This window comes from Schistocerca cancellata, chromosome 3 (genome assembly GCF_023864275.1).
Source record: "Schistocerca cancellata isolate TAMUIC-IGC-003103 chromosome 3, iqSchCanc2.1, whole genome shotgun sequence".
NCBI classification, from domain to species: Eukaryota; Metazoa; Arthropoda; class Insecta; order Orthoptera; family Acrididae; genus Schistocerca; species Schistocerca cancellata.
The window spans coordinates 580,500,236-580,527,041 of record NC_064628.1 but is presented as its reverse complement, the minus strand read 5'-3'; the positions used below and the strand labels follow the sequence as shown (position 1 = coordinate 580,527,041).

At 42.3% G+C, this 26,806-nt stretch overlaps 1 protein-coding gene across 1 annotated transcript in view; it reads right to left on the bottom strand.

Moving 5' to 3' along the window:
- Nucleotides 1-26,806, bottom strand: part of LOC126176824 (transmembrane protein 117-like) — a 300,039-nt gene that overhangs the window by 227,791 nt on the left and 45,442 nt on the right. Inside the window, exon 3 of the mRNA XM_049924008.1 lies at nt 15,430-15,718. Within this exon, the coding sequence (XP_049779965.1) occupies nt 15,430-15,718 (289 nt within the window). The remainder of the gene's footprint in view (nt 1-15,429; nt 15,719-26,806) is intronic.

Sequence of the window (26,806 nt, the reverse complement as noted above, 5' to 3'; positions counted from 1 at the left end):
ATAGCATCAACTTTGTAGGCAATTGTTTTTCGTGAATAACGCTGACTGTGTACGTAAAGGACGTAAAGATCACAGTGATTCTCGTTATAAATTATTACGTCAGAAAGTTATAAAGTGGAAACGTACATCAGTAAAGTGGACTGACAGGTTTGCAAAGCGATTTGATTTAGATGCATAGCGCAGACTGTGACATTACTATATGAACATATCTATGTGCGTCTCGTCATGGACTAATATTTCACAAGGTAATTTGAAAGCTACAATGGTCGAACAGTGGAGTAACGTGTCTGCTAAGTAGATTGCTTTCGATGTACAGCAAGGTCTGTGAAGTTAAATCTACTGAAATGTTCCTTGTCATGGACTATCCTCTCAGGAAATAATCTGACAAATAATATTTGGACAAAGAAGTGTCCACTAAGTAGACTGTTTATGACACTGAGCTCGTGCTGTGAACTATAAATATGAATGTACTGAGGTGTGTCTCGTCATAAACAAATATCTTTGGAAAAATACAAAAGCTACAATGTTCGGACAGTGGTGAGAAACTTTTATTAAGTGCAGTGACGTTAGTAGACATTAAGTTTTTCTGTCTAAAGGACCTCTCTTCTACGTCGCGGACAACTGGTACTTCATCAACGGTAAGACTGTAAATAAAGCATTCAGTAGTGCATCGCTCTACAAGTGTCCATTTTCAAGAGGGCAATGACAGTGCTAATTCTTGATGAGAATTACAGTAATATGGTTTATGGACCGTCAACGTGGGATGACGAGACGCCGTTTCCCACAGCTTAGTGTTTCTTCATCGGACATAATGACTCTTACGAGGCTCTCTTCTCGTCAGTGCGTTTCAAAGAGCCTTGTTTAACAAATATATATATTGCTGGAATTACATATGTATGATTTCTCATTGTTATTATATTTGTCACATAATAATTTAATTACTGAATGTTTTAAATCACGCTATCAGTATATTCGAAAGACAATAGTGAAACTAATATCTTTTACTAAACGCTTTTTTACGGCAAAGTATGATATATTTACAAGTACTTTCTGTTCTGACATTGTTTCCATCCTTGTACTATTCACATGTGCTACACATTCATCCACAGTGATACAAAATTTTACATCTTACATTTTCTTCATATTTTACTGTATGTTGATATGTATTTGAGTTGTTTGTGTTATTTCTTTCCTTTACATGTTTATCCAAATTTTAAGTCAAATTGTATGTTGCTTTATACAATCTGTTTCAATATGAAAGATCTATTATTATTTTTATTAATTTTTTATAGTTAGAAAACGTATATGTGAATATAGAGGTTGTAGTGGGTTCAAGTGCAGATATTTTTATATAACGTATCATAGTATCTACACATATCAGTGTGTTGGTTGTTTTTCCTCTGTCTAATAGTCTTTCCACAGACACACCACAAACTTTATGACTTAATGTTTCCTGCACACTCATAACTGTACTAGTAAGCAAACTACCCCTGTCAGTTTAGGTCAATCGTTTTTCATCCACATTTCCGCACTGCAGCACCAGAGCTGCTGCCCAGGAGAAAATAAGAGTTAATGGCTTGTTCTTGCCACATTTAGTTGGAGGTACTAACTAACCAAAAAACATACTACTCCTAATAGCTATAATTATTAGTCTGCAAATGATGTAAGTACTCTCTTAACGTTATTCAGTACGCTGTCCTCAGTCATCAACAGAAGTATCTTTAACTATACCCATTACACCCTGTATATGTTTTGTTACAATGTCTGCCTTCATTGTCCTGTAAAACTTCGCTGAAACATATCTTGGTAAGACAAATAACGAAGTTTCAAGTGTCAGTTGACTATGAAGTCCTAAGTAGCTTTTAGTGCCTTTATCCATTTGAAACATTCCTTGATCTCATACATGGAGATGCCATGGCATCATCTGAAGTCTCTCAGGCTTCGGCCTGAAATCACACACTTGCAGAGATGTGCAGCATGTGAGGCAAATTACATGATGTATTGCTTCAAAGATTAGTTAGGAAATGCGTATAGGCGGAACTGGAAACTTTTCTGCACCGCTACACTTGGAAAAGTTTGCCAGGTTCATTTTGATCACAGCGACAGGATTAAATTTAATAATGTCCCAGTACAATGTTTAATGCCCTGTAACGATCTCACTGCATTCAGAGCAGTTGCGAGATTGGACTATTGGGCTGGAAAACGTTTATAGCTAACACTCAGTACACTGGCTCTAACCAGTTTCTAGTAACGTCCATCACAAAATATCTCAAAAAGAATACAGGACAACTCTTCCAAATGCACTAAGGATCATGATCTACATACTGCTGAAACTGTGAATGTTTGGAAAAAACACGATAGCTTCAGATGATCTACAAACTAGAAGAGATGCTGGTCCATCTTACAACAACTTCCACAAAATGTTAAAATATTTTGGTCCTTTAATCGGTCAGCCTCAAGAGTAGAATGAAAGCATTTCCATTGGTCATTTCTTTTCCACACTAATCGCACCTCACTCATCTGGGAAGTCCTGCCACCAGCTAAGATTTTTCATCAGTTCGTTTCTAACAGATATCCGAAAACAGCTTTTGCCATAAGGAAGTTTCTAGCCCTTGACCCAGCCAACTGTTCGCAACTCACTGGCGTGACCAGGAATGATGTTACTCATTTAACTTGATTTCAGACCAGTTCAGTATTTATTTTTACAGCCTTAGAGTCCTAAATTCCATTCCAATAAAAATATTTTAATTCGCCTGCAAGTGGCACGAGGTAGTTTTTGTCAGCACTTCGCTTCTCTTTCTTGACTTTACATTTTTCATCTCCTTATTTTCTTTTCCTTTACATTTCTTCCATGACTTTTTGTTCTTTACATTACTTTCCTTACTTTATTTTTTTACGTTACTTTCCTTAATTTCTATTCCTTGCACTTCTTTCCTAACTTTCTTTTCTTTACAATGCTTTGCCTTACTACCCTTTCTTCCTTTATTTTACATTTCTTTCATTACTTCACTTTCTTTACAGTTCTTCCCTTACTTTAATTTCCTTACATTTCTTTCTGTTCATTTGTTTCTTTGCATTCCTTTCATTTCCTTGCACTTCATTACTTCCTTTAATTTCCTTGCATTTCTTTCCTCACTTTTGTTTCTTAACTTTATTTTCTTTTCATTTTTTCTTTACCTCCTTTCCTTTACATTCATTATCTTTACATTTCTTTACATTTCTGTACATTCCAACACATTCCTTTCCTTTAAATCTGAATACATTCCCTTCCATTACATCTCAGTATATTCGAATTCATTCTACAACATTAATTTCCTGTGCATTTCAATAGATTAGAATACAGTCCTTTTCTTTTTTTGTATTTTTTCGTTTATATTCTTGTCACTTCTTTTCTTTTCTGCTAACATATCGCTCTACTGTGCGCACTGTAGCCCTACATGATTGTTGAGAAATTACTGCCCAAGTCTGTACCACTCTTCGATGGTGACCCTCTTGAGACATTCCAGCACTGTGAGAGAAGGCTTCCTGTGGCGAGGAACTAGAAGTTTCAGCTTTCCCCAAGCGTGCTCAATCGGGCTATTGTTAGCAGATAGCACAGGCTATTCCATTTGGTTGGTCGTGCCTTCTGCGGGAAGATGTTCTCGAAGAGGGCGTAGTGTTCTCATTCATTATCATACTACAAAACACGATCCATGTCCGAAATTTCGACTTCAGGGCTGGACAGTAGGTCAGAGAATGCTGTCTCAGTAATACATAGCCTTCAAATTGCCCTCGATAGTGAAAAGAGGCGTCCATCATACGTAAATGTTACCAACACAAAGCATGACTGACCCATCTGCCAGCTGAACATGTGAACGGAACAAATCCCAGATGATGCTTCATATTTTTACTCATTTGCTTGATTTTGGTCCTATCCAGCATTCCCCTTCACCGTTGTAATGCATTCGATGTCACTCCGAATAAATTATTTTAAATACGTTAACAACAGCAAGAACTTGTTTCTATGTAAAACTGATTTCTCTTTCTTTTTCTTTGGTTAACTTTTCTCTATTATTTTCCTACTTTTCTATTCTTTTGTCTTTATTTTTTTCCTTTCTTTTCTTTTTTCTTCTTTTCTCCTCTATTTATTTTTTCTCCTATCTTCTTTTTCCTATTTTCTCTTCTCTGAGTTTCTTATTTTCTCTTTTCTATTTATTTCTATTTTCTAGTTTCTGTTTCTTCCTATTTCTTTTTTCTGTTTTCTCCTGTTTCTTATTTTATGTTTTTTTCATTTTTCATATTTTCTGTTCTTCCCTATTTTCCCTTTTCTGTTTTTCCTATTTTTCATTTTTTGTGTTTTTCCCTTTCCCATTGGCTGTTTTTTCCTTTCCTTTCCTTGTCTTCTATTGCTCTAACTTTTGGACTTCGCATGTCAGTAGCACGTGAGATGGATACGCCGAATTCGGTGAATATTTACTAATTGCATGATATGTGAGAGAGAATTGTCGGTGCCTGTGCTTCAATAAGTACCGAAGTGACAAACGATACCACTCAATCCATGATAAAGAGGTTGCAGCACTGCACTGATAACAATGGTCATCACTTCGAACACCTTCTGTAAATGGACGTTCATGCCACATTTGTGACCTTCGTTGACCTTCAAAGACCTTATTGTTACACATCACTGGATTCGTCTCGATAGCCGCTATCAGAAAATAAGTACCAAACTATAGCATCCCATCGAAAAAACACAAAATTAACCTTCATATCCCTGAAGCGACACCACCTATCAACAAAAAACCAACATATTATGGCCCGCATTGTCCCATGCAACTTTTCAGCTACTATCATACTTCCGGAAGTTACTCTAGGTGACAATAGTTAGTGAATCAACACTATATAGTTATGGCAGACTGTCAAATGTGGTATTAAGTTTCTTCGCCGAAAAATACTTTCTAATTCAGATGTGATTTATCAGTTGAATACACACTGCTCTGCTGTCCAGACTTCCTTACCAGAAATTCTCTGACAGAAACTGATCGAGTATTTGTGAAAATGTGGGCGCTTCTTTCGTCCTCAATTATTTGATGTATTGGGCTATATGGGTGAAGGAAAATGACGCTTCTGATAATCTATACCACGTAACTCATAATTTTCAATCTGTGTGATCAATTTTAAGCACATCTCAGTGCTCGCCGGGACGGCAGTTTCCATGAACACAGTGAATAAAAACAGTTCTACATCACGGTTACCCTTAATAATAAATCTGGCAACATTCACTTATATTGCAAAAACAAAACTTACGACGAAAAAAAAGTAAAATGTGGAAGAAAGAGTGGAGAGAGAGGGGGAGGGAGAGAGAGAGAGAATTACAACGGTTCGAAACTCTGAATAACAACGACTAGGGATTGTGATATACTAGGGGCTAAATATGGCATCTGATGTTAAGGGGTAGGTTATTCCATGGTCGAAAGCATGTAACACATATTTGTGCTATGAGAAAGAACTAAATATAATTAAGAATGTAGGAAGTGAGATCCTTGTGAGACTTTCTACTGCCATGACATTACATTCAGGGATCGATATTTGGGATTGTATTTTCTGTGAGTCGTTGGAATAACGAAAGGGTGTGTTCTCGACGTCTTGAACTCCAAGTGACCTCTCTAGGAATGGGTAATATGATAGCAGAGTAATAGGTTAGTTACAATAGCAGATTCTGTTCAAATACTACTGCAAATATTTTCCATATTTCCAAACTAAGGAGTGCAGTTCATGAGCTGTTTTCTAACAAAGTTCACATGGCGACCCATAAAGTTAGCTTGTAAACAGACTCCAGTGATGATGTTAAAGATATTTAACAGCACAACACGTCCAATTCTTAAATACAGTAATCGTTATTTTTACAGAGACCGTGATAGCAGCAATGGAGCTTTGCCTCTTGTACATATATGAGGGAATTCATTAAAGATTTACGGGAGGGCCTATACTAGCAATCGCGTCGATATCCTTTGATTCTGCACATGAAAATCTGCGCCAGGGCAAGTTCTCTAACATCTGTTTCACGCATTTCTGGAACAACTGGCTTGCTGCCATTAGGCTATCCACGCACGACTTCTGGGGCAACTAAAGTTCTCGAATTCCTCTGCCCCCGTTCCTTTCCAATGGTACTATTTCCGTGATAGGAAAACCGAAGTGTATAATAGTTCGATATGTGTGAGTGAACACCGACTGTGAAGTGGGATCGGGCCAGGGCTATTCCTCGCTAGCTAACAGAGATGATTCTACTCGCAGCAGGTGGGAAATCCAATCCTGGCTCAGACTTTCACATGTCGCTTCAGAAGCACAGTGAAGAATGTTAACGGATTCTGATGCAATATCGTCATTGCACTATACGAGCGCCATCCACGTATTAGAACCACTGTCGATGTGGCATCTAGGCCAGCTGGTAAACAGTTATTATTTTCTTAGAGTGGAACGTCAGAGAGCCCACTGAGTGAGGCAAGACGGCCGGCGACAGTCTCATGGAACAGTGTACCGTAGACGGGTAACAGCATTATTCCTGCAGAGCTCGAAACAGATAATGTTCTATAGCATGCCCTGAATAATTATTTCCTAGACTGGGCGAAAAGTGACGAGATGTTTTATCGGATTCATTGTGACAGAAATTACATCGACGTAGCGACTTGAGGCCATGCGTTTTGGCGCTATGGCAAGACATTGGACTAGTATGTGAGAGGGTGGTAGTTCAACAACTATCTAGTGATCAAGATTTAGTTTTTCTATGGCTTCATTAAAATCACTTGGATTTTATGTGGGGATGATTCATATGAAAGAGCATGGCCGATTTCCTACCCGGTCTTTTCCCTAAACCAAGCTGCCGTCCGTTTCTGATGACCACATGGTTGACGAGACGTAGAATCCTGATCTTCCTTCTTTTCTTTAGCAGATGATATCAGATGCTGACTTAGTGCTGCCTTTGGGGATATTTGGTGTAAAACAAACAAAAAACTCAATTTCTCGTTCTGCAGTACACCAGAAAATTGCATGCAGAATGAATCTTTCAGTCCTCACTGGAGTATGGATTAATTTGGAACTTACTGATGAATCAAAATGGTCAGCTGCAACAGGATTCGAAAGTAGAAAAGAGATGAAACTTTCTGGCAGACTGAAACTGTTCACAGGATCGGGACTCGAACCTGCGACCTGTGCCTTCCGGTGGAAAGTGTTCTACCGACTGAGTTATCCAAGCATGACTCGCGACCCGCCCGCACAGCTTCACTTCTAGCAGTCTTTGTGCCGCAGGTAGAAAATTCATTCTAGGATAGTCATATTGGCAGAACTGTCTGATGTAGCAGGGTCGGTAAGAGCAGTGCCCGTGGAAGGCAATAATCCAGGTCCGAGTGCGGCTTGGAAAACAGCTTTAGTCTGTCAATATGTGGACAAGTGTACGTCAACTAATGACGATTATTTTAAACTCAGGTGGTAAAAGAGACATAGAGGTACCGCAAGAAAATGTAGTGTTTTAGGATGCATCTCATGGGTAGGAAACACTTGCGGAGTGTAATGATGATATTTCAGAGACTGTTCAGATTTAAAGCCTCAGACAGAATCATCTATGATTTGCAATCGCGTCCTTTGTCAGGTTAATAGTAAAAGAAGTCGTTCTATGCGGCCTTACATTAAAATTACAATTCCAGGGAAAACAGTAAACAGTGAAATTTTAATATGTTTTCGTATACAGTATAGTAGGAAACACACACGATGAAATTTGTTGGTGACTTGGGAAATATCTAAGGTGCGGAATTTAGTAAATAGAGCTGGCGACAAAAGTAGCTCTAGCCTGGCTGAGCACGTAGTCAAGTGGGCTTAGATGACATACAGGAAAGTCATCCAGGATACTTCAGTTGTTTTTCAGATAGTAATCGCAGTGTTTAAAGAAACTGGTAACATGACAGTTTCTCAGTAATCGTAGCCCTGAGGTTCCCAGTGGGCGAGAGATCTGGGAGGAGTGCTGGACAGGTCAACAATCGAACACCCTTAGTATCGAATTAGGTCTTCTTCAAAGATAACGTAACACAGACCTCGAAGATAGAGCACAGCCAGTGGTCTTAACACATCAAAAGTGCTACCATTGCTATCCAGATTACCGGTCATGAAAAACACAGATAACCGGGATGTGTACCCAATGCCGTCTCATATCTTCGAGCTCGGTGCTGGCCTCGTTTGATGTGATAAATAAAACCTGGCAATGTTGCTGAAGAGCCACCACAAACGGGAAAGCACACCATGATGCTGTATGCAGAAGTGCGACTCGCCTGAATAGACAGCATGGTACCGATCCTATGTAGAGCGTTGTCGTTGGGCCCACTAATGTCGGTTCGTCTCTCTGCTGCCGTGCTGATTTTCCGTGGAGCTCCTGACTTGTCTTGCTTCAAACGACCGCATTTCCTGATTCCAGGAATGTTACGTGTTTGTACGATTCTTTCGGTCTATCGAACAATATACAGTATCTTGTAAGTAGGCTGTTTAGGTTTTTATGTTGGTAACGCCACGTAACGATCTGTATGAAAATCACTGCCTGTGCTGGGTGCAATCTGTGGCTGGTTGGCATTGTTGGAATATTCTCTATTGTAGTTTTGGGCAGTTGGATGCGAATAGCGCGTAGCGTTACGCAGTTGGAGGTGAACCGCCAGCAATGGCGGATGTGGGGAGAGAGATGGCATTGTTTTGAGAGCGGACGATCTGGACGTGTGTCCGTCAGAAAAAGGGGATTTGGATCTCATGAACATATATATATATATATATATATATATATATATATATAGTTATTACAAATGATTGAAGCGATTTCACAGCTCTACAATAACTTTATTATTTGAGATATTTTCACAATGCTTTGCACACACATACAAAAACTCAAAAAGTTTTTTTAGGCATTCACAAATGTTCGATATGTGCCCCTTTAGTGATTCGGCAGACATCAAGCCGATAATCAAGTTCCTCCCACACTCGGCGCAGCATGTCCCCATCAATGAGTTCGAAACCATCGTTGATGCGAGCTCGCAGTTCTGGCACGTTTCTTGGTAGAGGAGGTTTAAACACTGAATATTTCACATAACCCCACAGAAAGAAATCGCATGGGGTTAAGTCGGGAGAGCGTGGAGGCCATGACATGAGTAGCCGATCATGATCTCCACCACGACCGATCCATCGGTTTTCCAATCTCCTGTTTAAGAAATGCCGAACATCATGATGGAACTGCGGTGGAGCACCTTCCTGTTGAAAGATGAAGTCGGCGCTGTCGGTCTCCAGTGCTGGCATGAGCCAATTTTCCGCGGGCTATGCGTGAAACTTGCCCGCACGCGTTGAACCGTTTCTTCGCTCACTGCAGGCCGACCCGTTGATTTCCCCTTACAGAGGCATCCAGAAGCTTTAAACTGCGCATACCATCGCCGAATGGAGTTAGCAGTTGGTGGATCTTTGTTGAACTTCGTCCTAAAGTGTCGTTGCACTGTTATGACTGACTGATGTGAGTGCATTTCAAGCACGACATACGCTTTCTCGGCTCCTGTCGCCATTTTGTCTCACTGCGCTCTCGAGCGCTCTGACAGCAGACACCTGAAGCGCGGCTTCAGCCGAACAAAACTTTATGAGTTTTTCTACGTATCTGTAGTGTGTCGTGACCATATGTCAATGAATGGAGCTACAGTGAATTTATGAAATCGCTTCAATCATTTGTAATAGCACTGTATATATATATATATATATATATATATATATATATATATATATGACTTTTGAACACTATTAACGTATTCATTTGCTAACTATGTCTATCAGTAGTTAGTGCCTAAATCTTTCGTTTAGCTGGCAGTATTGGCGCTCGCTGTATTGCAGTAGTTCGAGTAACGAAGATTTTTGTGAGGTAAGTGGTTGATTAAAGGTATAGGTTATCGTTAGTCAGGCCCATTCTTTTGTAGGGATTATTGAAATTCAGATTGTGTTGCGTTAAAAATATTGTGTGTCAGTTTAGTGTTGATCAGAATAAGTAAAGAGAGAAATGTCTGAGTACGTTCAGTTTTGCTCAGCTGTTTGAAAATCAAATGACGTAGAGGTTTACCAGCACAGTCATTCATAATTTTTCTAAGGGGATGTTTCAATCTGTCCTCCAGTACGCTATTCACGTGGTACCATTGAGATCCGTGGCACTGAGTAAGGCTTGTGTGAATCCATCGATCCATATTCGCATGGAAATCATGGGGTCACCGAGCAACGCGAGCAGGAATTTCGCGGAACGATAAACAACGTTCATGACAGGCCACAATGCAGTCGCTCTTGAATCAACCGGCATTCAAAATGAGAAACTCGTTATATAATCTTTCCTTATGCACAAAATATACGAGGGGCTTCCAAGAAGTAAAGCAACACATTTATTTTCTGAAAGCAGGTTGGTTTTATTCGGGATTGCAATACACCGTATTATTCTCTACTCTTTTGTCTGTAAAACCCTATTTTCATCATAATCTCCGTTCAACATGACGGCTTTACGCCACCTTATTGGAGGGTCGGTATGCCTGCGTGGTACCATTCTACAGGTCGATTTCGAAGCCAACGTCTTGCTGCACCGGTAATCCCTCATATCCACATCCTGCTTCCCTCGGAGTACATCATCTACAATCCTTCGTTCCTCTTTATCGTCATCTGTTATGCTGCAGGGAATCCAGTGGGCACACACCACTTGAGCACCTTCACTGGTGGATGAGTGCCAGCATAACCACCAGAGATGTTCAGCTGAGCAGCGAGGTGTTTGGTTGTGATCTGCCGACAGCCCCGAATCAGAGAGTCCGCACGTTCCAGTATTGCAGGAGTCACAGCTGTGTGCGGCCCGCCCGCACGCGGGAGATAGGACAGGTTTGCGCGACCTTGTTGCCATGACGACAGACGCCTCGCTTATGACAGACGTCTAATCCAGGAACTCACGATGCTCTTGTTCACTGCCAGGTCTTCGGAGACATTCTGCAAGCGCCTATGAATATCTGCGATGCACTGGTTTTCCGCCAAAATGCATTGGCGTGACAGCTCTCTGCTAGCTGAAGGCCACCTACAGCGCCGCCACCTATTGGAACTCATCAAACTACAGGGGCTGTAGCAGGAATATTCCACGATGTCCTACAACAAATTCCGCTTTTTTCCAACCGAAATTGGCCGAGAAAAATGTGGCGCATTACTTATTGAACGCTCCTCGTACTTTATGTACGAGGCGTTTTTTTTTTTTTTAAGTAAATCCCGTTTTGTTTTAGACACTGGTAGTTTGCGCACATACCGCAACGAGCGCGTGAGTCGTGTACCGGCATGCCTCGGGAGCAGCTGTGCTCAGTTTCAGCTCTGTAGCTAACCTGTACATTTCTGTTCTGTGCTTTCAAAATGTTTACAACTGTGCTCAGTTTCAGCTCTGTAGCTAACCTGTACATTTCTGTTCTGTGCTTTCAAAATGTTTACAACTGTGCTCAGTTTCAGCTCTGTAGCTAATCTGTACATTTCTGTTCTGTGCTTTCAAAATGTTTAAGACTATCAACACGCCCGCCGCATTTGAGGTTCGCTCAGTGATACGGTTTTTGTCAACAAGGAACCTGTCTGCTGCAGAAATTCATCGAGATTTTCGGAAGTGTACGGTGATACTGTTATGAGTGAAGGCAAAGTGCGTAAGTGCGTGCGGCAATTCAAAGATGGCCGTGACAACGTCCATGATGAGGACCACTGCAGTCGCCCATCTTTGATTACAGATGATTCGTGAGAACAGGCACTTCACAATAACAGGTCTCTCAAACGAATTTCCTGACGTGTCGAGATCAGTGCTTTACAACATTGTTTCTGAACACGTAAAGTTTAGCAAACTGTGCTCCCATTGGGTACCGAAACTCCTGACGGAAGATCACAAAAACCAAAGATTTGAGTGTGCGATGAAGTTCTCGCCTCGTTATCACGAAGAAGGTGACGGCTTCTCGAGTCAGATCGTAACTGGAGACGAAACATGGGTTTGGCATATCACACCCGAATCGAAGCAACAGAGCATGGAATGGAGACACACACACTCACCTGTAAAGGTGAAGGCCTAACAGACTCTGTCCCAGCGCAAAATCATGGCGGCGGTGTTTTGGGATAAGCATGGTGTTTTGTTGGTCGACTTCATGCAACGAGGAATCACTATCAATGCAGAAGCATACTGCCAATCGCAGAGCGATTCAAAACAAAAGACGCTGCATGCTGACAAAGGGAATTGTCTTTCCCCATGACAATGCAAGGCCTCACACTGCTGGTCAGACCTGCGATTTATTGGACAGTTTTGGCTGGGAAGTTTTAGACCACCCACCCTACAGTCCTGATCTTGCGCTGAGCGATTACCATCTGTTCCTCCACCTCAAACAACACCTCAGTGGAAACCATTACAATGATGTCGACGACGTCAAAACGGCAGTGAACTCTTGGTTATTGGAGCAGGCGGCAAGTTTTTATGAAGAGGGTATTTTAAAATTGGTTTAGAGGTATGACACATGTTTGAACAAACTTGGCAACTATGTCGAAAAATAGAGGGAAGTATGTACTTTCTGAAAATAAATTTACTTTTTTGAAGTGACCTTTCGTTCTGTACTTATGTTCAAATGGACCTTACTTAAAACCATTTGTGTAACCTAATGCCAGTTTAATTCTTGTCGCAAGCCGATTTCATGGTGTTGCAATTTTAATGGCCAGCAGTGTATTTGAGAAATTCTTCGTTGTTATTCACTCCGTTCAGGTCACTTATGGAACTGCTGCGTAAGTTATTTTTATTTATTTATCGTATAGAAACAACAGCAAACTTTAACAGGTACCTAAAGTTTAATTTTACATGTATATCTAGTTAAGTATTTACATATAGTTTAGTTTTACTTTTTAGCACAAATTTTATACAGATTTTCAAATTGTGAAAATAACTAGCTTAATTGCAAGTTAAAAAAAGACATATACATTTAATCATAGTTCAATACCTAATGACTGAAACCAACTAACAGCAGAGGGAGTAGTATTAATAAAGTCACTATATGGTCCAGGATACTTCCTCTGAGGATAGTCTTTAACAATTTGTTGAACAGTTTGTTCTTGGCCCCAAAATCATAGCCTGGAAAATCTCCGGTCCCCACTTGTGCATCATACCGTTACACCTGGCGTGGCCAGTTCTTATTCTGTTCAGCCATGTCCACTCAGTTCTCTGCAGATGAAATCCTGGTAGGCTGGCAGTTGGGTCTTGGACACCTTGATGTGCTATTGCTGCAGCATTCCACCTCTTGCGCCACTCTTATTTAATGTCGAACTTCTTATCGTTCCTTCCATTATGCCACAATGGGTTTGATAGATTTTAAGCGGTCTGGAGGGAGGGTTGTTTACGACTGTACGAACTGGTAGGTCTTGTGGGGTGGTGTAGTTTCTTACATTCTCGATTGATTGCTTCTTGGCGTCGTAATTCAGGTGGTAGGTTGTTGCTGATGGTGAGCAGCCAGGGGGTCGGGGTGGATTTCAATGTGCCCGTAATAATCCTCATTGGCTTATTCAGGTGTACGGCCAGCTTCCTTGTGTGGGCACTATGTTGCCACAATGGAGCACAGTATTCGGCAGTTGGGTACACCAGCGTGAGTATTGTAGTACGTAGAATCGATGCATCAGCACCCCACGTTGTACCAGCGAGTTTCTTTACGAAGTTGTTTCGGGGCTTTAGTTTATGGCTTTTTTTCCGAGTGTTTTTATATGTCAGAGACCGATCTAATGTGACACCAAGGTATTTAGTCTGGGAATTATGTCTAACCTTTTGTTGGTAGAAGCTCAGATTCAACTGCTGGTTTGCAATTCTGTTCGAATCCTGCCATTGGCATGGATGTGTGTGATATCCTTAGGTTACTTAGGTTTAAGTAGTTCTAAGTTCTAGGTATAGTGCTGCACCGATGAAAAGTAATATTATGACGATGTCAAATATTATTTTCGTGATATAAAGAAGAATTGACGATATTAAAAATGTAATTATAATTTTATTATTTTAATTTTTGTGCTCAGTGAATCAAAGACTTTCTAGTGCACGGAATAAACTAGCATTGTTTGTAGTACGAAACTATATATGATTGTTAAGTGAGAACTGATTCTATGTAAGACTTTTGTCTGGGCGGATTTTGTTCTGGTACTGGTCGGTAGAGAAAGAAAAGTTTCTTAATTGATGTATGTAATGTGAATGTATAAAGGCTATAAAAAGGAGGGAGAGAGATAATCCTTGCGGACAATCACCATATTGTATAATAAAAAGTAAATACAAGTTATTCAAAACAAATATCTCTAAAGCGTATCGTCTTGTGATTTCTAAAGACTGAAGATTGCGGTGTTTAATCTAAACCTGTCCTGAATAACAGCGAAGAACATTTCTGTCATCATATATTTTCTTCGTTTGACCACGGTTGTGATTCGCAACTTACTTTTTGTTACGCGACGTGTTAGGAACATTTTCATTATACGCGCAAAAGTGCACACAGCTTTAATCGAGCCTGCATCTTTCGGAAACGATAACTCTTAATAAGTACAATTACGCAAATACTGTCAAAATCGCAACCGTGATCACAAAAGTGTTTCCTGGACCTGATTTTTACAAATGTGTAGACTTGAAAGCGAACAGCATTGCACCATCGTTGGCTCGCAACAATTGAAATAAAACAAAACAGGGACTGAACAACTTTAAAGTTTAACGCCGTCAGCATAACGAAATCTGAACGACGTAAGTTAATTAATTAAATATTAACAGGAAGAGAATTATGAAATTTTAAAGATTAAATCATAGCCAAAATTTAAAGCATTTTAGCATCATTACTTTTCTTTGCATTAGTACTTGAGTATCAGATACCATCATATCTATTTAAAAGACAGTGCGTAAATAAAATTGCCACCTTTTATAATTATTATTATAGCAATTCATAGGGGACTGATAACCTCAGATGTTAAGTCCCATAGTGCTCAGAGCAATTTGAAAAAAAAAAAAAAACTGCAATTCTTTTGTTTAGATGGAATGCGCAGACTTCTGTCTTTGCTGCTTTTGGCTGCAGTCTCCATGCTTTGTAGTATGTGTTGTGAGTTTCTAATTCTCTAGACATCATAGCTTCTCCTTCCTCAGGTGTGGTGGTTTGTATGGCTGTGGCAAGGTCGTCGGCATAGCAAAACTTTTCGCAAGCAGTGTCTGGCATGTCACTGGTGTACAGATTGAAAAGTAGGGGTGCTAGGGCAGACCCTTGGGGGAGCCCATTTTCCAAGGTAAATGACTGCATAAGTTACCGTTGTGAACCCGAATGATAATAACTCTTTCAGTCTCTGAATGAACAACGCTATATACACATTGGTTTAGGGAAATATTCACGATGGTAGTATCAGTTATTCAGTACTCACCAGTGTGGCTATGAGAAATGGGGTCTTCGGCGAAGATGAGAAAGTTGCAGAAGATGACGAAGTAGGTGACGAAGAGGCGCGGGTAGGGGTGCTGGAAGTAGTAGCGCAGGTCGCGCTTGTCTATGGGGTCGACGCCGGCCGCCAGCAGCGCCGCCGCGACGCCCGGGTTGGAGTTGTTGACGCCGGACGCCGCGCTGGCAGCGCCCGCAGCGGCCGTCATCAGCATCACAGAGCGCCGCCGCTGCAGCGCCGCCCCCTCCTCCCAGCTGCTCGCCTTGCGCGGCGGCGCCTGCGGAACACGGCCGCGTCAGGCGGGTAGCAGGCCAGTTGCACCCACAGGCGTTACGTCGATCATGGCACTGAACAAAACAGCTCCACACGAGAAAAAGTTTTCGAGCTACACTCCTACCTTCTAGTTATGACTGTCCTTACTGCAATATATTTCTGTTTATAGGTTCTACCACAGCTACACTCCGTCCCCGAAATACACCACAGACAAAATCATTATAGCAAAATAGAATAGCAGTTTTGCGTGGCACGACAAGTTCTTAGTAGTTTTCTGGAGATATGCATCACCACCTGTCTAGTCAGAGCTCGAGGCATCCCGTAACTTAAGGGGGTTTGTAGGAGAAAACTGATCCCCAATAGAATCCCAGATGTGTTGCATAGGGTTCACATCAGTCAAACTTTGCTGACCAAGCCTTCACTGAGAGTCCGCTATCATGTTACGAGGGTGAGTCAAATGGAAACCTTAAATTTGTAATCACAGATCGAAATTTTGCGCCGTTATCTTGTAAGTTGGTAAGTGTGCTACAAACACCGTGTAGAATGGCCTGTAGGGGGCAGCATAGTGAAGTTGCATACATACCGTCGCATTATCAGTATAAAGATGGCCGCCCCACTTGCGACTTGCACCAGGGAAGAACAGCGTTCTGGTATTCGGTATTTGCCTATTGAAGGCGTGAAACCTATTGAAATTCATCGACGAGTGAAGGTTCAGTACGGTGATGCATGTTTCTCACAGCAGAAAGTCTACGAATGGAGTAGGAAGTTCGCAAATGGTGTGACTTCAGTGGAAGATGCTCCTCGTCTAGGCCAGGCACAACGAGCTGTGACTCCACAGAACATTGCGGCAGTTGAAGCCATAGTGAAGGAAAACCGTTGATTGTCACTGAATGACATTGCAGCATGTTTACAGATCAGTCATGGATCAGCACACCACATTGTACATGATGTGCTCCAGTTTCACAAAGTGTTTGCAAGATGGGTGTCACGGCAGCTGACTCCTGAAATGAGAGAACGACGTGTTGATGCTTGTGAAGAACTTCTTCGGCGCTTTGAACGAGAAGGTGATGGCTTTCTTGCAAGAATCATTACTGGAGACGAAACCTGGGTTCACTTCCACCACCTGGATACGAAGAGAGCGAGCAAGAAATGGCGCCATTCCTCGTCACCAAAACCAAAGAAGTTTCGAACAGAACCATCAGCAGGGAGGATGGTTATGCTGACTCTCTTTTGGGACGAAAAAGGCGTCATTTTGGAGCATTACATGCCTAGAGGGACCACTGTCACCAGTACATCATACACAGGTCTCCTAAAAAATCATCTGCGGCCTGCAATCAAATCAAAGCGACGTGGATTGCTGTAAGCAGGTGTCCTTTCGCAACATGACAAAGCGAGGCCCCACACTGCCCGTACAACAGTTGCAACTATCACAGACCTGCATTTTGAGTGTCTTCCTCATCCACCATACTCACCAGACCTTGCCCCAAGTGATTTCCATATGTTTGGACCACTCAAAGACGCAATGGGAGGAAAGAAGTTCCGTTCTGATGAAGAGGTACGACACGCGGTGCACGAGTGGTTTCGCAGATTACGAACAGAATTTTTTTCTAAAGGAATTTGTGCACTTTGTAAGCACTGGAGGACTTGCGTTGAGCGTGGGGGAGATTATGTTGAAAAGTGATACAGCTTTGTACCACTTCTGCGCAATAAATAATATTTAAAAATATTTAAGGTTTTCATTTTACTCAACCTCGTACTAAATTGACTGTAGCACGATTCGGACAGCTACCTTGCTGGAACAAGCCACTGCCGTAGGGGAAGACATCAAGTATGAAGGGATGCCGATAGTCTGCAATACTTGGAATATCCACGTACTCCGCAGTTGTCATGGCGCCTTCAGTTACTGTCACAGGCCCCTTGGAAGCCCAGATGAATAACCCTCGTAGCGTAACAATGCTCCCAGCCCGACTGCGTCCGTAACGCAGTGAATGTTTCGAGCAGCCGTTCCCTTCCATGACGGTGTATACAAATTTCACCATAGACCTTATAAAACAAGAAACTTTATGCATCCACTTATCAATTGCCTATACTTCCCAAACGAACATTCACGTAGCATCATGCAGGCACCTTCTTTGGTGACTCAAGAGTCTAACGCGAGAGTCCACTTGGCGCCCACAGGTGGGGTAAGTGTATACCACACCAAAAGAGTGGTTCGCTGGAGGCGCTTGTCTACACGCTCATTTTGCAGTTAAATTGTTGAGCGAGATGCCGTTGTGGAAATTGCTGCCATCCTCCATAATTTTCCTCCATCTGCTGCGGTCTTTGAGAAACTTCTCCCATATGTCATATTAAATGCGTTTATATAACGTTTCACGCAATCTTTAAAGAGCAAAGCAGGTCTTCCAAGGGGTCTCTTGGCATGTGCTATCTCACTAAGCAGTGTGCGTAGGGGAAGACGGAAGAGGTCCACACGATGTAATCGTCATAGCCATCACATGCGACGTTCCTCGAGAGCGGCGGAGATGCTTGGTAGATTTGCAGTATTAGGATGGTCACATTAGTCACATGGCCCTTCCACGTTATGTCTATAATGTTTTGTAAGCACCGCAGGTGAGAGATGTTGAGCTTACGCTCTTGTTTGGCGTGTGATGTCCGCGTCTCAGCACCATACAAGACGGTGCCCAGTACGCCTGCTTGATAGACGAGCTTTTTTGCGGTCACCACAAGATGTCTGTTGTCCCATACTGTTGTGCGGAACTTCCCAAACATGCTCGTCGTCTAGAGAAAGATCTTCTGGCACAAGCGTTCAGAGAGTGCAGAATTCGTCGACTATATTCAACAAGGAGCCATCTGTTCTTATGACAGGCATATCTGTGTATCCTTGCACCATAATTACAGTCTCCTTTACATTCACAGTCATGGGGAAGCGCTTGCACGCAGCAGCAGATTCGTCCTCGAGCCTCTGAAAGTTGTTTTGAAAATGTGCTATGGCTGCTGCAACATCAGCGAATAAAAGGTTACTTACAAGTAAGTCCTCACGATAGCCCTTGGATCTGATAACGAAATGCTGTAAAGTTTCCCGTCAGCCCTGGAATGTAGATGGATGCTCACGCTTGTTTCGATTAAAGCGACTTTGAAAAAAAAAAAAGTAACGAGAAGAATATAGCAAACGAGGTAGTGGCCAATAAACAGCCTTGCGAACTTTCCTTTGGACAAGAAAAGGGTCTGATGTGCTTCCTCCAAATATCGCAGCACCCTTCATGTCTTCGTGAAAACCCCTGATCTTTTTTAGGAGTCTTGGAGGAGAACTTATCTTCACTAGTGAAGTACACAGTTCCTCCTTGCTGACTGTGTCAGATGCGTTCTGTAAGTTGATAAAAACAATGAACAATGAGTGCTTCTGTTCGCAGCATTTTTCCTGCATGTGTCGGAGTGTGAAGATCACATCAGTAGTAGATTGCTGGGTTCGAAACTTACATTGAGGCTCAGGGCCTGGGCAAGTTTCTCCAGCCTGCCCTGCAGAACACGGGTAAATGCTTTTCCAACGATACTCAGGAGTGACATTCCACGGTAGCACCTGCAATCACTGTGATCGCCTTTACCTTTGTATAGACTGACGATGTTGGCATCATGTATGTCCTGAAGCACAGTACCCACAGTCCAACATTTCAATAAAAGGTTGTACAGCGCTGGGAGGAGTTGTATCAGTTTGAAAAGTTACGTTGCGACGTTGCTTTGCCAGGGCATTTCCTGCATTTAAGCCACGCGACAGCTCTCTGAAACTCATCCTTAGTAGGCATAGCATCCAGCTCGTGGCAAGTTGGCGGCTGGGAAGTTCCTCCTAGTGCTGGTGTTGACCGGGTGAGTAGGGACTGGAATAGTGTTTCCACCCATCGTTTCTACTGTCGTTTACAATCTGTGATGACAGTTCCATCGATCTTCTGAATGGGGCAGGCTTTTAGGGGTGGGCTCAGTGCCTCGTTTGACGCCCGAACACACTCCATCAATGTTTCTACTGTCGACACATTCTTGTGTATTTGCACAAAGTTTCTCCAAGTATTTATTGATGAAGTTACCAACTATGCTATGAACAACTGCCTTTGCTTTACTTAGATCCATGAGGGCAGCATTGCAGTGGTCTAAGTGCCAGTTGATAGTTGCCTGGCGCTTAGAATCAAGGAGGGTTTTCAAGACATCAAGATGTTCTATCCCACCAGGTGACACGTTTCCATTGATTCACGGCCCAATCTCGATAAAACTGTTCTCATGGGAACTGCAGCGAAGTCCTATTTCAAGAATGTGCACTGACTAGCGTGCTCCGAAAACACTTGTCTGCACCAGTATCGTACTCTGCCGTCACAACTGCCACAGGTCGCCGCTTGTCCTGCTTTACAGAGCGGGGAAGCTTCCGACAGGATCAGGAGAAAGAGATTAGAGTTTAACGTCCTGTCGACAGCTGGGTTGTTAGAGACGGAGCAAAAGCTCTGAGAACGGAAGGATGGGGAGGGAAATCGGCCTTGCCCTTTCAAAGGAGCCATCCCGGCATTTGCCTTGAGTGACTTAGGAAATCACGGAAAACCTAAATCTGGACGGTCGGACGGGGATTTGAACTCGACGGTTCAAATGCAAATACAGTGTCCTAACCACCGCGCCACCCCACTCGGTGGCAAGCATTCGACCATAATATTCTGTGACGATGGGTTCAACGTCTTGTCTATCCCTGGTTCCGCCGTCCTTCAACCGCTTTCCATACATGCTCACGACGGTAGCACGGGAACAGGCGATCAGCTTCGCCGTTTCCGCGATGCTCGTTTCCAAGAGTGAGTCCATACTAACCTGTCGTTTCTCAAAGTCGCTTATGTTAGTGGATGGCCTATATGATCTCTAGAACGATACCGCTTTCGTATCTTTTCCGCTTCTACATCTGCATCTACATCCATACTCCGTAAACCACCTGACGGTGTGTGGCGGAGGGTACTTTGAGTACCTCTATAGGTTTTCCCTTCTATTCCAGTCTCGTATTGCCTGTGGAAAGAAAGATTGTCGGTATGCCTCTGTGTGGGCTCGTATCTCTCTGATTTTATGCTCATAGTCTCTTCGCGAGATATACGTAGGAGGGACCAATATACTGCTTGACTCCTCGGTGAAGGGCCGGCCACGGTGGCGGAGAGGTTCTAGGCGCTCCAGTCCGGAACCGCGCGACTGCTACGGTCGCAGGTTCGAATCGTGCCTCGGGCATGGATGTGTGTGATGTCCTTAGGTTAGTTAGGTTTAAGTAGTTCTAAGTTCTAGGGGACTGATGACCTCAGATGTTTAGTCTCGTAGTGCTCAGAGCCATTCCTCGGTGAAGGTATGTTCTCGAAACTTCAACAAAAGCCCGTACCGAGCTACTGAGCGTCTCTCTTGCAGAGTCTTCCACTGGAGTTTATCTATCATCTTCGTAACGCTTTCGCGATTACTAAATGATCCTCTAACGAAGCGCGCTGCTCTGCGTTGTATCTTCTCTATCTCTTCTATCAACCCTATCTGGTGCGGATCCCACACCGATGAGCAGTATTCTAGCAGTGGGCGAAGAAGTGTACTGTAACCTACTTCCTTTATTTTCGGATTGCATTTCCTTAGGATTCTTCCAATGAATCTCAGTCTGGCATCTGTTTTACAGACGATTAATTTTATATGGTCATTTCATTTTAAATCACTCCTAATGCCTACTCCCAGATAGTTTATGGAATTAACTGCCTCCAGTTGCTGACCTGCTAATTGTAGCTAAATTATAAAGGATCTTTCTTTCTATGTATTCGCAGCACATTACACTTGTCTACATTGAGATTCAATTGCCATTCCTTACAGCGTCACATGCCTGTAACGCTAAGCGCCTTTCATTCTCGCGGTGGACAGCGGTTCAGTACTTTTTGGATCACCTGTGTAGCTGCAACAAACGTAATGCCTTTTTAACAGGACGTGTCTTCATATCTTTCATTCTTGTGTGAATTTTCCCTTATGGAATTTACCAATTAATCATGGCGTGGTAATCGCATTTACCTAATTGTGCTTTGTTAGGAAATGAGCAGAGAATACTTTCCGGAAAATATTTAGTTTCACATATCGCAGAGTCGATACTGGTTTCGATAATTTGTGTATTTGGGTCCTAAAATTATTTTAGTTATTCGAACGGTATTTATTAGCACCTAATGAACACTCACACCTAAGTGTTCCGCGAAATCCAAAGCATAATGGAATTGTTGAAAATAGGGAATGGCTCGAGTCAAGGCTGCTCTTTCTATCCGCACCTACTCAACGTTCCACTGAGAGACAGGACAAATGGCTGCTGCCTTTGCTGCTCGAAGGATCGTTACACACTCATGCGGATGGTCCATGCTCTGCGTTCCCCCAGCAGTTGACAGACTCACATTGACGGTTTTCACAGTCGGGTGGGTGCGCGTGCTTGTGTGCAGTTGGGCGACTGCGGAGTTCTGTGCCCTGTACTCTGTGCTCTAGCACATAGTACTGTTTGACCACAAGTATAGAGACGATCTCGCTGCATTTAAAAGCCATTCAAATCTATCTAACGTATAAGAAGAGAAATTCACCTCGAGGGAAGTTTTCGGGTGCATCCTAACGTGGAACAAAGATGTAAGAAAGGATCGCTCGTCACTCTGTATTACTAGTTGCTTAAAAACATTTTATAATTATTTTCCTGTGTCTATTCGTTCCTTTGGCGAGCTTATCGGTAGTATAGAAGACAGCCTAACACTTGAAAATACTCTGCTGGACAACTATCGGTTTGCATGCTACAGCATGAGTACCCAGTATTTTCCAAAACGACACGCATAAAAATGGGATTTTTCAGTGCTCATAATTCGTTTACATCGGCGGCACCATTAGTTCGTGGTTGGTTATTTTGGGTTATATGGGCTTGGGACAAGGAATGAAAGAGGAGAAAGACTAATTGAGTTCTGTAACAAGTTTCAGCTAGTAATAGCGAATACCCTGTTCAAGAAAGGGTTTTTTACTATATTTTCGCCATCACCAGAGGACCAAAAGACGGCTTCGTTCAAAAAATGGATGAAATTTTTACCGTATGTTCCTAAGATCCCGATCTCGAACAACCTCGAAAATTTTCTTGATATCTTTATCGGTTTTCAATATTCAGTGTTTGAAAGTTATCCTACTCCTACAAGTAAAATACGGCGTGAGGCGAAAATGTAGTTTATAAAACCACGAAGCACGGAGAAATATGCTGTAAAGCGTCTCCGTTATCATACGAGAAACCCCATCTTGTAGTACTGAAGCACATGCAAAACTTTTTCTCGTGTACAATCTGGACCGAGCGAGGTGGCGCAGTGGTTAGCATACTGGACTCCGATTCGGGAAGACGACGGTTCAAACCCGCGCCGGCCATGCTGATTGAGGTTTTCCGTGATTTCTCGAAACCGCTCCAGGCAAATGCTGGGATGGTTCCTTTGAGAGGACACGGCCGACTACTTTCCCTATCCTTCCCCAGTCCGATGGGACCGATGACCTCGATGTTTGATCCCCTCCCCCAAATCAATGCAATGCAAGTGTAAAATTTGGTCCGAGGTATGAAAATAGTCTAGCGTTATTTCAGTTTTATATAAGTAAACTGTATAAATTTTATTGACTAATATATTTCTGAAAACCCGTGGTCTAGGGGTAGCGTCTTTGATTCATAATCGTCTTCGGTCCCGGGTTCGATCCCCGCCACTGCCTAAATTTTGATAAATAATCGGCATTCGCGGCCGAAGACTTTCGGCGTAAGAAGTCACCCTCATTCTGCCAACGGCCTTGTCAAAGAGGGTGGAGGAGCGGATGGAGGTTCAGGGCACTCTCTTGTTCTAGGGGTGGGAAATTGCCCCTAAAGGCGGAAGAATCGGCAATGATCAACGACATGAGAATGCAGAAGGCAATGGAAACCACTGCATTAAAGACACGTAACGTGTATCCACAGGACATGTGACCTGTAATTGAAGAAGTGTCATGATGATCTCTCCATTGGCAAAAGATTCCGGAATAGTCCCCATTCGGATCTCCGGGAGGGGACTGCCAAGGGGAAGGTTACCATGAGAAAAAGATTGAATAATCTACGAAAGGATAACGTTCTACGAGTCGGGGCGTGGAATGACAGAAGCTTGAACGTGGTAGGGAAACTAGAAAATCTGAAAAGGGAAATGCAAAGGCTCAATCTAGATACAGTAGGGGTCAGTGAAGTTAAGTGGAAGGAAGACAAGGATTTCTGGTCAGATGAGTATCGGGTAATATCAACAGCAGCAGAAAATGGTATAACAGGTGTAGGATTCGTTATGAATAGTAAGGTAGGGCAGAGGGTGTGATACTGTGAACAGTTCAGTGACCGGTTCGTTCTAATCAGAATCGACAGCAGACCAACACCGACAACGATAGTTCAGGTATACATGCCGACGTCTCAAGCTGAAGATGAACAGATAGAGAAAGTGTATGAGGATATTGAAAGGGTAATGCAGTATGTAAAGGGGGACAAAAATCTAATAGTCATGGACGACTGGAATGCAGTTGCAGGGGAAGGAGTAGAAGAAAAGGTTACAGGAGAATATGGGCTTGGGACAAGGAATGAAAGAGGAGAAAGACTAATTGAGTTCTGTAACAAGTTTCAGCTAGTAATAGCGAATACCCTGTTCAAGAATCACAAGAGGAGGAGGTATACTTGGAAAAGGCCGGGAGATACGGGAAGATTTCAATTAGATTACATCATGGCCAGACAGAGATTCCGAAATCAGATACTGGATTGTAAGGCGTACCCAGGAGCAGATATAGACTCAGATCACAACATAGTAGTGATGAAGAGTAGGCTGAAGTTCAAGACATTAGTCAGGAAGAATCAATACGCAAAGAAGTGGGATACGGAAGTACTAAGGAATGACGAGATACGTTTGAAGTTCTCTAACGCTATAGATACAGCAATAAGGAACAGCGCAGTAGGCAGTTCAGTTGAAGAGGAATGGACATATCTAAAAAGGGCCATCACAGAAGTTGGGAAGGAAAACATAGGTACAAAGAAGGTAGCTGTGAAGAAACCATAGGTAACAGAGGAAATACTTCAGTTGAGTGATGAAAGGAGGAAGTACAAACATGTTCCGGGAAAATCAGGAATACAGAAATACAAGTCGCTGAGGAATGAAATAAATAGGAAGTGCAGGGAAGATAAGACGAAATGGCTGCAGGGAAAATGTGAAGACATCGAAAAAGATATGATTGTCGGAAGGACAGACTCAGCATACAGGAAAGTCAAAACAACCTTTGGTGACATTAAAAGCAACGGTGGTAACATTAAGAGTGCAACGGGAATTCCACTGTTAAATGCAGCGGAGAGAGCAGATAGGTGGAAAGAATACATTGAAAGCCTCTATGAGGGCGAATATTTGTCTGATGTGATAGAAGAAGAAACAGGAGTCGATTTAGAAGAGATAGGGGATCCAGTATTAGAATCGGAATTTAAAAGAGCTTTGGAGGACTTACGGTCACATAAGGCAGAAGGGATAGATAACATTCCATCAGAATTTCTAAAATCATTGGGGGAAGTGGCAACAAAACGACTATTCACGTTGGTGTGTAGAACATATGAGTCTGGCGATATACCATCTGACTTTCGGAAAAGCATCATCCACACAATTCCGAAGACGGCAAGAGCTGACAAGTGCGATAATTATCGCACAATCAGCTTAACAGCTCATGCATCGAAGCTGCTTACAAGAATAATATACAGAGGAATGGAAAAGAAAATTGAGAATGCGCTAGGTGACGATCAGTTTGGCTTTAGGAAAAGTAAATGGACGAGAGAGGCAATTCTGACGTTACGGCTAATAATGGAAGCAAGGCTAAAGAAAAATCAAGACACTTTCATAGGATTTGTAGACCTGGAAAAAGCGTTCGACAATATAAAATGGTGCAAGCTGTTCGAGATTCTGAAAAAAGTAGGGGTAAGCTATAGGGAGAGACGGGTCATATACAATATGTACACCAACCAAGAGGGAATAATAAGAGTGGACGATCAAGAACGAAGTGCTCGTATTAAGAAGGGTGTAAGACAGGGCTATAGCCTTTCGTCCCTAATCTTCAATCTGTACATCGAGGAAGCAATGATGGAAATAAAAGAAAGTTTCAGGAGTGGAATTAAAATACAAGGTGAAAGGATATCAATGATACGATTCGCTGATGACATTGCTATCCTGAGTGAAAGTGAAGAAGAATTAAATGATCCGCTGAACGGAATGAACAGTCTAATGAGTACACAGTATGGTTTGAGAGTGAATCGGAGAAAGACGAAGGTAATGAGAAGTAGTAGAAATGAGAACAGCGAGAAACTTAACATCAGGATTGATGGTCACGAAGTCAATGAAGTTAAGGAATTCTGCTACCTAGGCAGTAAAATAACCAATATTTTGACTAAAGTTCAGTCTTGATCACTCATGTATCTCCTAAGGGAGCCATGGGTATAATTAATTTTATCTTACCTTGTTAAATTTTGACATCATTAGACACTTTCATTTTATTTAAAGATTGGTATCTAGTATTTCTTAAAATTTATCCACAGGTCTGATGATGGTTCTGTAGAAAGAACCGAAACCGGTTACCTGTATCATTAAAACATACATGAGTGATCAAGACTGAACTTTAGTCAAAATATAACAATTAATTGATCACTGCTTTCCAAAAATGTCTACCAAAATTGTGCAAAATAACCAATGACGGACGGAGCAAAGAGGACATCAAAAGCAGACTCGCTATGGCAAAAAAGGCATTTCTGGCCAAGAGAAGTCTACTAATATCAAATACCGGCCTTAATTTGAGGAAGAAATTTCTGAGGATGTACGTCTGGAGTACAGCATTGTATGGTAGTGAAACATGGACTGTGGGAAAACCGGAACAGAAGAGAATCGAAGCATGTGAGATGTGGTGCTTTAGACGAATGTTGAAAATTAGATGGACTGATAAGGTAAGGAATGAGGAGGTTCTATGCAGAATCGGAGAGGAAAAGAATATGTGGAAAACACTGATAAGGAGAAGGGACAGGATGATAGGACATCTGCTAAGACAT